General features: G+C 32.2%; 5 protein-coding genes across 5 annotated transcripts; 2 read left to right on the forward strand and 3 right to left on the reverse strand.

Moving 5' to 3' along the window:
* Window positions 1–165: 165 nt before the first annotated feature.
* Tsp_06203 (hypothetical protein) lies at window positions 166–1379 on the reverse strand. The gene is made up of 5 exons (XM_003380409.1): window positions 1327–1379; window positions 1212–1245; window positions 713–814; window positions 299–346; window positions 166–237 (listed from the first exon to the last, which is right to left on the reverse strand). Exons 1-5 carry the CDS (start codon window positions 1377–1379, stop codon window positions 166–168), a joined length of 309 nt encoding a protein of 102 aa, XP_003380457.1.
* Window positions 1380–2014: 635 nt separating this feature from the next.
* Tsp_06202 (hypothetical protein) lies at window positions 2015–3167 on the forward strand. The gene is made up of 2 exons (XM_003380410.1): window positions 2015–2142; window positions 2918–3167. Exons 1-2 carry the CDS (start codon window positions 2015–2017, stop codon window positions 3165–3167), a joined length of 378 nt encoding a protein of 125 aa, XP_003380458.1.
* Window positions 3168–7622: 4455 nt separating this feature from the next.
* On the reverse strand, window positions 7623–9704 carry Tsp_06201 (hypothetical protein). Its single transcript, XM_003380411.1, has 9 exons — window positions 9685–9704; window positions 9552–9651; window positions 9465–9523; window positions 9045–9097; window positions 8734–8801; window positions 8571–8617; window positions 8003–8110; window positions 7829–7886; window positions 7623–7655 (listed from the first exon to the last, which is right to left on the reverse strand). The coding sequence occupies exons 1-9, from the start codon at window positions 9702–9704 to the stop codon at window positions 7623–7625; spliced, it is 546 nt and encodes a 181-aa protein (XP_003380459.1).
* Window positions 9705–10378: 674 nt separating this feature from the next.
* Tsp_06200 (IWS1 family protein) lies at window positions 10379–13600 on the reverse strand. The gene is made up of 16 exons (XM_003380412.1): window positions 13550–13600; window positions 13127–13292; window positions 12781–12921; window positions 12635–12703; window positions 12379–12584; window positions 12210–12258; window positions 12049–12151; window positions 11819–11966; window positions 11681–11763; window positions 11565–11616; window positions 11412–11493; window positions 11228–11345; window positions 11034–11183; window positions 10916–10963; window positions 10580–10691; window positions 10379–10462 (listed from the first exon to the last, which is right to left on the reverse strand). Exons 1-16 carry the CDS (start codon window positions 13598–13600, stop codon window positions 10379–10381), a joined length of 1662 nt encoding a protein of 553 aa, XP_003380460.1.
* Window positions 13601–14007: 407 nt separating this feature from the next.
* On the forward strand, window positions 14008–14539 carry Tsp_06199 (RND efflux system, outer membrane lipoprotein, NodT family). The gene is made up of 2 exons (XM_003380413.1): window positions 14008–14095; window positions 14481–14539. Exons 1-2 carry the CDS (start codon window positions 14008–14010, stop codon window positions 14537–14539), a joined length of 147 nt encoding a protein of 48 aa, XP_003380461.1.
* The last annotated feature ends 158 nt before the right edge of the window (window positions 14540–14697 follow it).

The following is a 14697-nucleotide window of genomic DNA, read 5'->3' on the forward strand; positions in this document are numbered from 1 at the left end:
CTTCTCACTTATACTTACCTTCCTCTTGTACACAACTTACCTTCTCACTTATACTTACCTTCACCCTGTTCACTACTTACCGAACTTACCTTTACATTTACGAACTTCACATTTTCCTATGTCTGCTTAGACTTATTTTTAAACATTCCGTTATAGGCAACAAGGCTAAGTAAACAGCCATGTTGCCTTCAACTGAATGTCGGAATCTGGATCTAAACTATTCTTGCCAAAACGTACCTGAAAAATTCAAGCAAACTTTACAATTAACGTACGCAGCATGCAAAAGTCAAATGCTTACTGATCTGCTTCTGACTGACGGAGCATCAACTGATGGCAAGCCTTTGCCCTGTGTAAAGTGTAAAATTTTAAAACAACCGCATGTTCAATAACGTATAGTTAGTTACGAAAGAATGCAGAATGCATAGTTATCTAAAATTTGAACTAACTTATTTGCAAAGTGTTGTGAAATGTAAAAGCATGTTAAATAAAACTGATACAAAACAGCCATATTATGAAAATTGAAGACGAATAAGAGTGCATCGTTGTTCCTTATTTAATAAGTATACAAATATGCAAAAAAATTACTTCTTACATTTGCTGGTTATTCAGTTGCAGTTTCGGGCAAAAACGTTCAATTAAACATTCTTAGTCTGTGATAAGCCACACGGCATTGTGACCACTCTCACTCAAAATAAACAGAACTGCTACTTACTAATTTGTCAATCACTTTCGAACCGCACTGATGGCAACTCACACTACCAAATTTATAGAATACACACGGACACCAGCGCAAATGAACTGTATTCACGATCTGCTGTTATTACAAAGCATTTAATTAACAAACTTACAATAACTAACAATTATACAAACTTACAATAAAGGAAACCACACCGATTATCATTATCATATTACTGGGTAATGCCAGTACACCAACTTCAACTGACGCAGAGCGCGATTAGTATGAAAACATATCTTGTTGATGTGGATGATGCATTGCATTCCTATAATGGGCAAAAGCTATACGTACGTATTTTTGTGATAGCACATTTAAACGCATTGATATAAACTTGACATACCATGTTGGCCAGAGCGACAGGAATTAGAAAACGGTTCAATTATGATGACGTAGGCTAATTCAATAAAACATTAGATTACAAAATTTCTGATAAATAGTGTTATATAAACAGAATATACTTTCCCTTCACTCTTACCAGATATTGCATTGCAGGAAATATAGTTGTACACCTAAAAAGCAACATTTCCAATGTAATACTGAAACTTCAAACTTACTAACGTCAAACATAACCAATCTACGTTATTACTTACATGATGCCATGGCTAGGATTAAAGTGATGTGGAATTGATGACGTAGCCAACATACAATCTGTACCCGAAAATCAAAATGATGACAAACAAACAGCAGTGCAAAATTTTGATGCACAGTTACCACATACAGATACTTTTCATAATCAGGTTATTACATTACATAATAGCTGATCATAATGATGAATAATGAAAGTTGAAATTTTCTGAAAAGTAATTAATAAAGTGTTATATAAATTGAAACAACTTCTGTATCTCAAACATCTGAAAAACTGTATTTCCAATTAAATTTCATATCTTGAAGTTATTCAAATCAAGGCCACCTAATCTAGAATATTATCCACATGTTTTAATTGTGCGATGCAGTTAAGATTCAAGTGATGTGGAGTTGAAGGCGTAGCAAATCTACAATCTAAATTTCACACGATAATTTCAAAAAGCCGTGCAAAATTATAATAATGCATAGTTACCATAATCACTTACTTTTCAGAATCTCTTTGTTTGTTTGTCTCTATTTGATCATTGATATGAATATAAATTCTGAAAGTAAATTATATTAATGCCGTCATTTAAAACTAAAAAACAGAAATGCGAACTTCTTCGTCTTCAACATTTGATGTATCTGAAAGTTAGCAATAACAACACGAGAAAAAGACCTGTCAGTTTCCATTCACCAAATTAGTAAAGTAACATGCATAGCATACCACCACCAAAATATCAAATCCAACTTACCACTATTTCCTTGTTCGTTTTGAAGAGCGGAAATATAGTTGACAAAGCGCCTGACGGACAGCAATCCAGTGAACAGAATAACCTAAAGTAATCAAAGTACTCTGATTAAACGTATAATAAGTAAATTATGCAAATGACTATTTACTTTGCCTCCGGAAGAACAACCTAATTCACCATCAGTAATAGCGCAGTGCAATGAATTTTATGAACAACGTTACTAAACGAGACGATGAAATTTATTACGTTTTTATTTACACACTTCACATTAATACGTAATATTGCAGTATTACGTAACAGAGCATTATTATGCAAATTTATTTTAATAAAATTAGCTGAAACGAAAATTTATTAACGTAAAGCATTACAAATTACTAAAAATAACTGAAAATGCTTCTATTGCGTTGATAGAATTTAGCTGCTTGAAAGTAGGAGGTGATACAATAATTATATTTTGCCAATATTTTCTTGAAATCAAAATTACATAGATAATAAAAAATGATTTCAGCTTCAAATAGCTCCAAAAATAATTTATCTCAGCGCAAAATTTCATGAGTGATGCAGCGTAGGCAGTGGGATGGCAAACAGTTATGCCAGTGGCTATGCTGCTTGGAAGCTCATTTCAACTTGCCGCTTTCATATGGTAACTTATTACAAGACTGTTAACTTTGTTGAGCGCTGAGTTAACACAGCTTCATACAATTAGAGATATATCTACTTAAAAAAACTGTGTAACGCAACGTTTCAAACTTAGGCATGATTTCACGACATCACACATATATATCACTATACTATATCAAATGATAGCAGTTTAGAGAAATCAGATATATATATATATATAGATATATATATATATATATATCAGATCACATCAGCTAAGCGCAGTTCATTCAGCTCGAAATTGTGGGGAGGGGTGGGTAGAATTTTCAATTGGAAAGCAAGGCGGGACAACAAAAGAGGAAGGAAGGAGGGAGAACTTGCAGGATGGAGGGGGTGAAAGTTGTCAGAATGTGAATCACATTCCTTCACTCAACTTTCACGGAAAACAATCAGGCGTTCCTTCATTTATCAATAATGACAACATTAATGGAGATATTGAGTTATTTTCTCAATGATAAAAAACAGTGGGATCTATAAGTCTGTGCTATTGGCAATACAATGGCATCATAGGGTCTTAAGGATGAAGTGAACGTTAGTGCCATTCTGAAAGTTTCAAGAATGGTGGTTAAAACTGTGTTTTCTAGCTAACAGCAACTTTCCCATGCCATGCTGAAACAATTCTGTTCGCAAATTGATCAGTTTAGAGCATTTAGGGGTGTGATTTCTCTATCCCGGTGACAGACAGTTCCATTAAACAGTTGGCCAAGTATTTTACCTCAGCAGTAAATATCACAGAAGGGATTAAAGATAATGTGGGAGTGGTTCAACGACTATGTCAATACTATTTTACAAATGCATTTGTAAGGACTATTGAGAATTGTAGATCTATATATTATTACTACTATATATTACGGCTGGAAATTGTCGTGTCTGTAATAAAGTATTGATTATTAATTGAACATCATTAGAAAAAAAGCGCGTTAGGTTACATCCTAAAAATTAAACTTAAACAATTACAGCAAGATGTAAAAGCGGGCATGCTTAGCGAATCGTGGGAAAAGACGGAACGAAAACAAAGTATAAAAAACAGCAAGTATGTAAAAATTCATACCTGTTAGCAGGACTGCCTGAGCCATACATTTTTCCAACTGAGTTTCGTGATTTCATCAGTTTCACAAACTCAACGTATTTGTTGAAGTGAAGCACCAAATTGACCAAATAACGCAATGCAGTGAGTAATTAGAACGTTCCTCAGCAACGAATAATTAAATAATAGTGCAGTTCTCTCAATAAACAGAAATTTATATGAGGAAAATCACTTCCGGGTTTGGATGGCACAAAGTGCACGTAGCAAAATGCCATCGGCAGTGTTCACCTTCATTCACATTAGCATAAAGTTACTCTGCTGACCTACAAATGCATGTATGCTTTGAAAACGTGAGGTAATGTAATGGGCTAGCAACAAAGACTATAATAATTGTTGAACAACAACAAAATCCTCAATACGTTACAGATGAAAGTCTCTATCAATCTCAAATAATATTAGGACGTAATGGAAAGAAGCATAAAAAACTGTTACGCAAATGAAGCTGAGCAGTAACGTTAATCGTACGTAAATTAAACAACAATCAACTATTAGTTCAGGATCGCTGCCTACGCAAGCAATAATAGTCAGCATGATAATAATACACTGCAATGAATACCATTTTCAACAGAGTTAACTTATTAATTTCAAAGAACCGATTGCTTAGTTATCATTTAGCAGTTATATATTCAATATTTATTTCAAGCATTATTACAATGTCATTCAATAAAAAAAACTGTAACTTACAAAAATAGTCAACTTCCCATCATTTGGAGATACATGTTCTGAAGAGTTGCACAACCTGATTGGCCATATTGAATATAAATGATGATGCTTGTCAGGTTTCCTTTGAAGTCGTCCTTTATTCTGATGTTGCAGGACACCATCCGCCTACAAATATTCCAAAATCATCCTCACAACAAAATTTAGAATTCATCAATTGATGTAAATTGAAATCATACACAACATGATCATCGATGAGTTATACTTGATAATTAATATTTGATTTTCTTTTCGTAAATGAATATTTCCATGAAAATTGTGTTAAACAGGTAGAACGCCTACTTTTTGTTATGCACAGAAAACAATCTCCGTGACCGTTGATGCATAATCATTCAAACAACAAGATATGAGATAGAACTTTCCAATATTAACGATAATATTGCTTCGCACATCTAGAAGCGATTGGATAGCCCAAATAAGGTAAATTAAATAAAGCTATTAATTTACTTTCAAAGCAAATGTTACGTGAATTATTTCATCACTGTTAGGTGCGTCTCGCTAGCATGCAAATTTTCATGCGTGCATTGTCTTACCGTTTGTTTGCTTAGCAACTATAGCTCGCCATCAGCGTCGGCTTCTAATCTATAAAAAAGCTTCATTGGATATTCTTATTTTTCAAAAAATTTATAATATCTAGTAATGAGGAATAACGTAATTGATATTATTGTAAAATTGTATCAAGTACATTGCCTTCAGTGTGATTTTAGATTAACAGTCGTGAAAATTTTTGTTTGCATAACAAAAAGAAATGCAGGCACAGAAAGACTTGTTTACAAAAAAATGCATAAAAATTCATGTTCGAGTGATGTGCATACGCTTACCTGGCTTCACATTTAATGGTGTTACGGTTTAGTACGGTGGGTAGGGAATGTGTATTGTCGTGGAATTGGAAAATCAAATTTATTAATGGGATACTAACTGAATTAAATGTCAGCCCTGCAAAAATTAAATTAATTAATGCGTTTTTCCTCACGTTTTACAGAAAATATAAAATCATCAAATGATGACAAAGTAGTGCAAGAACAAAATCAGCCGTAATTTATTCTAAATGCAAATATGGTAAAATTGCGCAATTTGAAATAACAGATTCACTACAAGTCTTTTCTTATTGACATATATGCTAACGTTATTTGAAAAATAAGTGGAAATAACATGCACGCAAACGGCAGCAAATTATAAGCATTAATTGTAATAATACAAAAAGTATGCAATCTTAAGATCGTTCATCAAATATACAGTAGCATTGAGTGTAATGTATGACAGCAATATTGTCATTTACGATTCAACGAGAGCACAGTCACCAACCACTCCAAGAGTCAAAGGCCACTTTCTGCCATGAAGCATTTACGCGATCTGGTTTGGGATACGAATTTGGCGGTTCAGAGTGTATGATCCGCTCTGAAGCGAAATATCCACTGAAATTCAGGAAGGCAGGCAAGCTGGCTTCTTACCTCTGTAAGAGTCGTAACAAAACATATTAATTACGTTTTTGTAATGAAGAATCTTGATGTCGACATGAGAAACTGCAGGAAAATAATGCAAACAATTTTGAGTGAAAATCAAAAAAATGAGCAAAAGAATGAAATCAAAGTGTGAACAGCTTTGAAAAATCAAAGAAAATTAAAAGAAAATAAAGCATGTTGATTGATAAAATATGAAAAAAGGTATAATGTGACGATAAATATTGAATTACATTGAAAAAGCAATGAGCAATATGTTCAACAAATATCAAAAATATTTAACAAAGAAAAAATAAATGTCACATAATTGACGGAAAATTAAAACTATTCCAATGTTCAGTCACCACAACCGATCAATGCTAACATCCATCTCGTCCATTGATTGTAGCCTTTCCATTTGGCATATCTTCTCCATGCACAACCTATTACGGTTCGTTACGTGTTTACAAATTTGTATGCATTGTATTATGAGTCGCTTTATTTCAAATTATCGTCAAAATAAAAGTGAACCAAAAGAGTAATAGCTGGGAATTTTGGAAAGAAAATCAAAAAGGAACATATAATAAGAGTTTTTAATAAAAGAAAAAATCATTTTTCAAAAAGGTAGAATGAAAATAATTTAATTAATGAAAACAATAAAAAGATGTGTGTCTTGAAATTAAGCTATGCGATAAATGAAAATAAATAAATGTTTACAAATGAAAAAAATCTCAAAATATTCCGACTCATGAAAACAATTGCATACAACGATTTTGCTGCGTCAAAGCCAAAATACTGCATTATTTCAAATCTCATCCATACAGATTTGTCCCTATCGTAATTAAACTACCGGATAACTTCATCCTTTCGAAGTATCCCCACACCAGACCAACGGAATTAGGACCCACGGGAAACTTGAGATACCTTCTATTTTCCGTTCTGTTTCCTATCGATTGCGTCTACATTCTACTTCGAATCTCTTAAAATTTCAAACATTAAATCTAACGCTCACGTTAATACGCAGTGGAAGGTATAAATAATATTTTGGAGAATGTAATTTTAAAATTATTCTAACATATTGCTTTTCAATTACACAGAAAGTTCACGAAATAGAATAATTATAGATTCAACACTCATTTTTTATTTATAATATGAAGTTAACGCGATCAATTGAAAAATAATGCGACTTTCCTCTATATGAGCCTTCTCATCGTTGAATTTCATCACGTTCTTCTACTGTAATTCTAAATCATGATGAATTATTTACATATAATTGAATTAAAAGAAAACGAAAAGTTTATCTGCTTCATAGATGCTCATCCTGCTTTCCACTGATTCCTAATCTTTTTTCAGTCATCGCACATCGTTACTCTGCAGTTCCTTGAAATGATACTCACTGATTGATCGCAACCGAATGCTGCTATTACACAGCACGTCAGCAAAGAAAACAAACATCACTCTGCTACTGTGATAACACTAGCGTTTAGAGGACAGCTGATTTGAATAAATGAAAAATAACCTTAGTGTGGTGTTATATAACTTCACTTATGCGCCACAAATGGAAAAACATGCATAGCTTCACAAGTTGAAAATTTTTTCACCCTTAGCTCAGTACTAATAATAATTGAAGCTAATATGCTCTTTATTGTGAAATATTAAAGCATTTAACAAAGATATACGTCATTTATCGTAAGCAGCTATATATACGAAATATTTAAAAGTATTTATTTCGTTATGTTAGCCGCAAAATTTCACAACTTAAAAAGATTCCGTCATTTTGCTCTGATATCTATTAAACATTCAATGTATATTCTGAACCATGCTAAGAATAAACTACAGAAGGAGTAAACTAAATGCAACTTACTTAAACGAATGCCTTCGATGCCTTCACGTAATTCTTGTATTCACGTTCGTACAAATGTAGATGACTGAATTTGAAGAAATAATAAATAATAAACGAAACGCAAAGCAGTTTTCAATAATATTCCATGATTTTCATCGCAGACCGTAGGCCAGCAATCATCGACATTAAAGCCACGTAAACGTACGCATAGCAGTGGAATAAAAATTTGCATACATTTTCTGGTAAACAAGTCCTACTGTGGCTGCTATTCCGCACGTTGAGCAAACAACTATTTTCTCGACTTTTAATCTAAAACGCCACGAAAAGAATTATATGAGTTCGAACTTTACAACAGTAATTATTTTGTTCTTCTCGATTACGAGATATACCATTGAATTGATAGAACGAAGCAATTTAAACGAATTTTATCGGATATATTAAAAGTTCAGGCTATATGTTAGCAACAGTTGCAAAGTTATGAAACCTCAAGGTCACACTTAAAAATTTGCATGAAAATTCTGGTAAACAAGTTCGATGCCTACATTTCATTACGTTCAACAGACATAAGTTTCGAAACCTTACATGCAAAATCACTACAACAGCAATATATGAGATAGAGGTTTACAATATTAATGATGTATATAATTCCTCTTCACATCTCGATATCATTCGATTGATAAAGTTATTAATTTCGTTTTCAAGCTGATGTCAGTTCCAATTATTTTTCATCACTCTTCCGCGTCATCTCGTTAATATGCAAATTTTAAACCGTAGTCTTGACGTTTGTTTGCTTTCCATGTATAGCTCGCTAGCCTCCTGAAGTGATAAATAAATATATGTATAAAAGTGCACTTGATGTGTCTTTTAATCAACTTAATTATACCCATAAATGGTGAATATCATAATATTTATATGAATTTCAATTTGATAACTGTCGGTGACAAATTCTGATTCTGTAGATTTGAACAACATGCATTCGTCGTAATGTTTTTCAAATCACCTAAATTTTGAAAGTTCTTTATATTGTTTTAGTTTCATAAATATATGATAATTGCATACTCAGTCGCTTTTTTCAAAGTTGATTGCAGGTTGAGAATATCTGAAATTATATTTTAAATTAATAGAATAAAAACTGATAGCTATTCCAACCAATACATCATAACATAATTAATTAATCATCAGCATAACAAGCGTAGAATGTCTTTTGCAATTTATTAAAGCATAGTTCGATAGCAGAATATACCACCCAATGGTAGCTGATGACTCAGGTTTCGCAGGTGTCGTGACAACGATATTCTGAATAGGTTATTTTGAAAAAGGAATTAATAAAGCAGTGGTAAGTGGATTATGCAAAATGAAAAATACTTTACCTTAATCTTTTCAGTACTCAATATCGCATAATTTCATTATATGGTACGTTTTGCAGTCACATTCTTTATTACGCTGTGTAACATAATATTAATATGCAACTTTATTGCATTTGAATAATACTGAAGTTCTTTAAGATCTTGAACATTTTTACTCATGAATTATTATTAAGCTAGCAATGAAAAATTGTAATTCACGTTAACTTACATTAGCTCCAACATTAGCATTTCTCAGGCAAAGTTTGATTTGATGGAAAAACATCGTTTCAATAAGCATATTATTTTCCTGTAATTACCGATGAAGAAGAAACAATAAACAGGCTACTGGTGAGATGCATTCCTTCGCAGGGCGCAGCTACTTACAAATAAATTGTTGAAAATACTGTTTTCATGCCAGTATTACAGCTTTCCTTGCAATTCATTCCAATTTGAATTTGCTTCTTTTGGTTTGATAAACAGCTCAGTGAACGGGCAAGTATAAACCTGTACTATTACTAAAAAGATGCAACAAGAAACCCTTTAAAGCGACAGAGCATTACAATTATTCAAATGAGTGAATTTTTCATCCCCTCAGATAAATTATACTTTAATCACATTCACATGATTTAATGATAAATAAATAAATTTTAAGAAATAAAAAAAGAATAATAATGTTCGACAACAATTTCATCTAGCAATGACATTTAGTAATATTTTTTAAAAAGAACAGTTCAAACAATATGTTTCATTTTTTGAATACGGAGATGTATTCTTGAAAGCCGCAATGTTTTAACATAAAACATCTGTAATATACCATCATGTCCATTTCATTACCTATTCACTATTTGTGCAATTTGAAAACAGAGCGAAAAATATTGCATCGACTTTTGGCAGTTGCAGTTGCACAGAAAATCTACAGCATAATGGCGAGCACTGCAACAAAGAAAAAGGAAATTATTAGCCGATATATTTCGCAACATTTTGCCACAAGACATTCTCGTCAGTACATGAATATTAACGCACACGCATATATATATATATATATATATATATATATATATATATATATATATATATTTATATTTATTTATTTTAGGCTACAATTACATACAACTTTACTGTTTTCCAATTCTGAAATAATAGAAAAGCGACAACGATTCAAACGTACGATTTCCTAAAGCATAAAAATATAATTGTGAGATTAATCACTGCAATGAAACGTTGCAAATCCCTAATCCATTTTTCGGCCTTCAATGCTAACTGTAACTGCACGCATAGCTTTCTTCCGTTTCATTCTTTCCTTGAACATGCGCAACTTCAATTCAAATTCTGAAGTTCTTCTAACATGCTTCTACGAGTTGTTGGATTGAAAACGAAATATGCATTTAGTTATATGGAAGAAAAAAAAACTGTTCAATTTACAGCAACGTACATTTTCCACAGAAACATCAATATTTGATTTTGGTCGAATCACATAATCTTTCGTCGACAGCTGGGGAACGCGGGCACGCGGAATGAAACCCTTGTCACCAGGACGCAACGGTCTGTTAACATATCAAAATTCAATTTACCAGATGGAAAATTTGGTAAAAGCAAATCAGTGCAAAATGACTTGTATACAATTTCTTTTTGCTCTTTTGTACTGATAATTAAAAACAATACTTATTTTTGAGTGCAATTTTGATTCGCACAAATGATAAAGCATGAAAAAAGTTCTGTTTTACATTTCACCTAAACAGTCCTACCTTTGTAAGTAAATAAATCTTACTTGCTCTCTTCCTCAACATTAGAAGGACCAGGATTCATGCCATCGTCGCTGGAATGAAAAAAAATTGTTGCTAGATAATTTAATAATCCCATAATTAAAAAAAAACAACAAACAGTACATCGTTTTCATTTTTTTCGCCGCAGATGTGTTGGTTTTGTAATCTCGACGCTGGCGTTCTTCTTTTGACAGTAACCGATAGTCAGTTTGCAAATTAAATATAGGACGAGCCCAGTCGCCTAAGATGATTAAGCAGGAGTGTCCATTTAAGCTATTTATTAATTGATAAAATGAGATGAATAATCAAAATATTACTGATCAGCCTGCCGGCCAGAATACGGTTCTCTTTGGTTTCTTTGGGATGCTTGTGCAAAATCATCACCACCTTTCCAATATTTGAAGATCGTAACACTGAAGCGTCCAAAACGGGAAACTGACAATGGAAAATTTTTTTGAATGAAACAATACACTAACAGTAAATTATTCTTGGACAACACACTTACTTGTTGCAAAATTTTCAAAAGTTCTGTGCGAATTTCGTAAGATGGCAAACTTCGATCAGGCAACAACTGCAGCCACTCCTTTTGTTTTACAACAACAATTAATATTATTTACAGATATCGAAGGGATAAAAATTTATCAAATCACTTACAGCAATGGCAGTTACAGCGCCAGATTCTATAAATGCAGTCTGCAAATCCGCCCTAATTATTAAAACGAAAAATATGCATTTTCAAAATGACGAACAACTTGTTTAGGAAAATTCACTTTTTCAGTTGTGACAATACATAAGGTAAAAGTTTCCTCTTCTGCAAAGCGGGCTTTTGCGCTACATTCGATTCTCGGTCAGCCTAAAAATGAAGCACATTAAAATTTGGCCCCGTTCTTGATTGAAAATACTGCAACCTGTGCCGCAACATTCATCCTTTCGATTAGGTCATTAATTGTATCATCTGCATCTGAGATGAAATCCACATTTTCATAGCGCCGCCGTCTTCTGCGGTTCTGCATCTTCCGCTTTTGCATCATTAAGTCAAAGTCCGATACAAACCCCCTGAGAGAAAAGAACAATATTAAACAACATTTCATCAAAAAAATTTACAAAACGACAATAATATTAATTAATTGAAACTAACGGAGGCATGGAAAACTCATTGACGTGCACTTTTGCATCCAAAAGTTGTTCTTCGTCTTCACTATCAGAAGTGGAAAACGTTTGCTCATCTTTTTCCTCGTCAGCTAAAATGCTCACTCTTTTATTGCATTAAATAAATGTATTGGAAACAGTAAAGCAAACCGTCCGCAGCTGTCGTTGAAGAAGCGGCAAATTTGCTCGACGGAGGCAACTAAAAAAGTCGAATATATATATATATTTATTTATATTTAGCATTCCCAATCTCTCTCTCTCTCCCTTCGAGTGTTCCAGCCCTTTCCCTTTTCAATAAGAAAAAAATAGCCAAAATTACAACGTCCTCTTCATCATCAGAATTGCCAAAAATATTCTCAATCACATCGTTCACATCCGACTGTGAACTCTCGCTTTCACTCAATGTACGACTTTGGGCACCTCTTAAAATACACAAAAGCGCTACAGAATACAAATTCACTTTACAAGTCAACAAATAAAAGTAATACTTCAACTTCCTGATATCGTCGCATGGTTCAAATATGCCTAAAATATTTTAAACAATTGTAAATCAAAATTCATTCATCATTCATTACCATCAGATCCAGCTTCACTTTCCGCTAGCATTGTCCTAGACGAACATGCAACAACAGACTGGATAGTGTCTAAATGGAACAAAATAAAGGCGATTTTGAAAAAAAAAGAAAAAATCTATGAGATGAAATCAAAAATCCAGCATTACCAATACTGCTAGATGGTTCGTAATTAATATTTGCGCGTTCAGTATTCGGAGTAACATTAGCATACAATTCCTCATTGGCAGACTGTTCAACAATTAGCTCGCGTACCAGTGAATCGACAGCATTGTCAGCACAGAATTCATCTAAAAAGTACCACACATTATTATTATTATTAAAATAAATGTAAAATATAATCGTGTAAACATAAAAATTTCATCATTTTAACTTTAAATTTGAATATTCAGTCGTGTATAATTATCGTGAAAAATACAAACAGCTATTTAAAACGTTCATATGCATACAGAATCTGTGTATACGTTGCAATTAAAGAAAAAAAGTTGACATTACCTTTCAAAATATCTTCATGTGGAGGATAAATTCCACGTTCATCGTTCAAATAGAAAGTATCATCACGGACTTCAATAATATTCTCAGAATTTCCAACAGCAATTGAATCACCATCACAATCATCATCGTCGCCATCATCTTCCAAGCAATTGAGAATGTTATTCATCTTTAAAAAAATCATCAGCATTAAAAGATACTCTGCTATTGTCACACTAATCAAACACTGACGACATCTTTTAGCAAGCAGATTAGTTGTGCCACTATGAAATAATAACTAATCAACTTCACAATGGAAAAATCTAGCTATTTGTTTGACATTTAAAAATTAGTGCACTTTTTCAATTTAATGTTTATTACGTGAAATAAAAATATGCACAAATTCTTTAAAAAACATGCTTCTATGATCCGTAAGAAGAAAAAAACTGACACATTCGATAACTGCATTTTCTGTCCGTCGTTATAAAAGTGACGCATTAATAAAAGACTAATAAAATATTCAGAAATGGAAATAAAGAATATATTTTAACTTTAATAGCAAAACTTTCTATCAGAACTTTACAAAATGAAATATCGATTTTAGTTCTTTTCAATCAAAATAACTGTGTTCCTATGCTTACACAATGTAACAAACAATCGAACGTACAAATTCAAAATTGCTGAACATTAGTGAATAATAAATGATGTCAGAGAACAAACAAAGGAAAAGTTGAAAGGATTCAGTGCAAAATTAATAATCAGAAATAGTTTTGTCTTGATAAGTTCAATGATGCAAACCAAAAATGCTGAACTATAAAATCACATCAAACATATAAACAATTTTAACTAAACTCCTATTTAATTTAATTTAATATAACATATTACGTAGAAGTTGGATTAAAAAAATGACAAAAAATAATGAACAGAATAACTCACTTTACAAACTTTCACCAACTAGTTTAACTGCACAACCACCGCTAACTTACGACAAATGTAAGTGTATACCGTAATAAAAGATAAGTAAGTTAACAAAACGAATACTGTAAACCGACTCATTCCGTTGATGACAAAATCAAGTTTTTGATGAAAATTATAATTACAAAAAAAAAGATTTTATATTGAAAAATATATTCTATCTTATACTTTGCATTAAAAAATTAAATCATTCACTCAAAAAATAGGTAATTTTGTTTAAAATTTCCATAAAAAAGAAAAAGCACTGTTTTAAACAGTGTCATCATATTGAACAAAAAAATGAATTAATTGAATTAAAATTGAAATTCATATATGCTAGACTTGATCGTTTGCTCTTTTGTGTGCTTATTTTACCAAATATAGCAAATGGAATGAGCATCTCAGCAAAATAAATAATTTTCAGATTACGCAGCATATTTGGCGCAGTTTACAATTTACATACAGCAAGTAGATACTCTTTAAATAAACTGTTGTTGACTATCTATCACTGATTGTTGTTTGTTCAACTTTTTTATATGTTATAAAAATGCTTTGTCGTGCAGTTTGTTCATTTGTATATAATTCCGATTTCACTCAGCGTGATAATTTCGCTTTTTAACCATTAAATGCACCCCATTTGA

This window comes from Trichinella spiralis (genome assembly GCF_000181795.1).
Source record: "Trichinella spiralis strain ISS 195 chromosome Unknown Scfld2, whole genome shotgun sequence".
Lineage (NCBI taxonomy): Eukaryota > Metazoa > Nematoda > Enoplea > Trichinellida > Trichinellidae > Trichinella > Trichinella spiralis.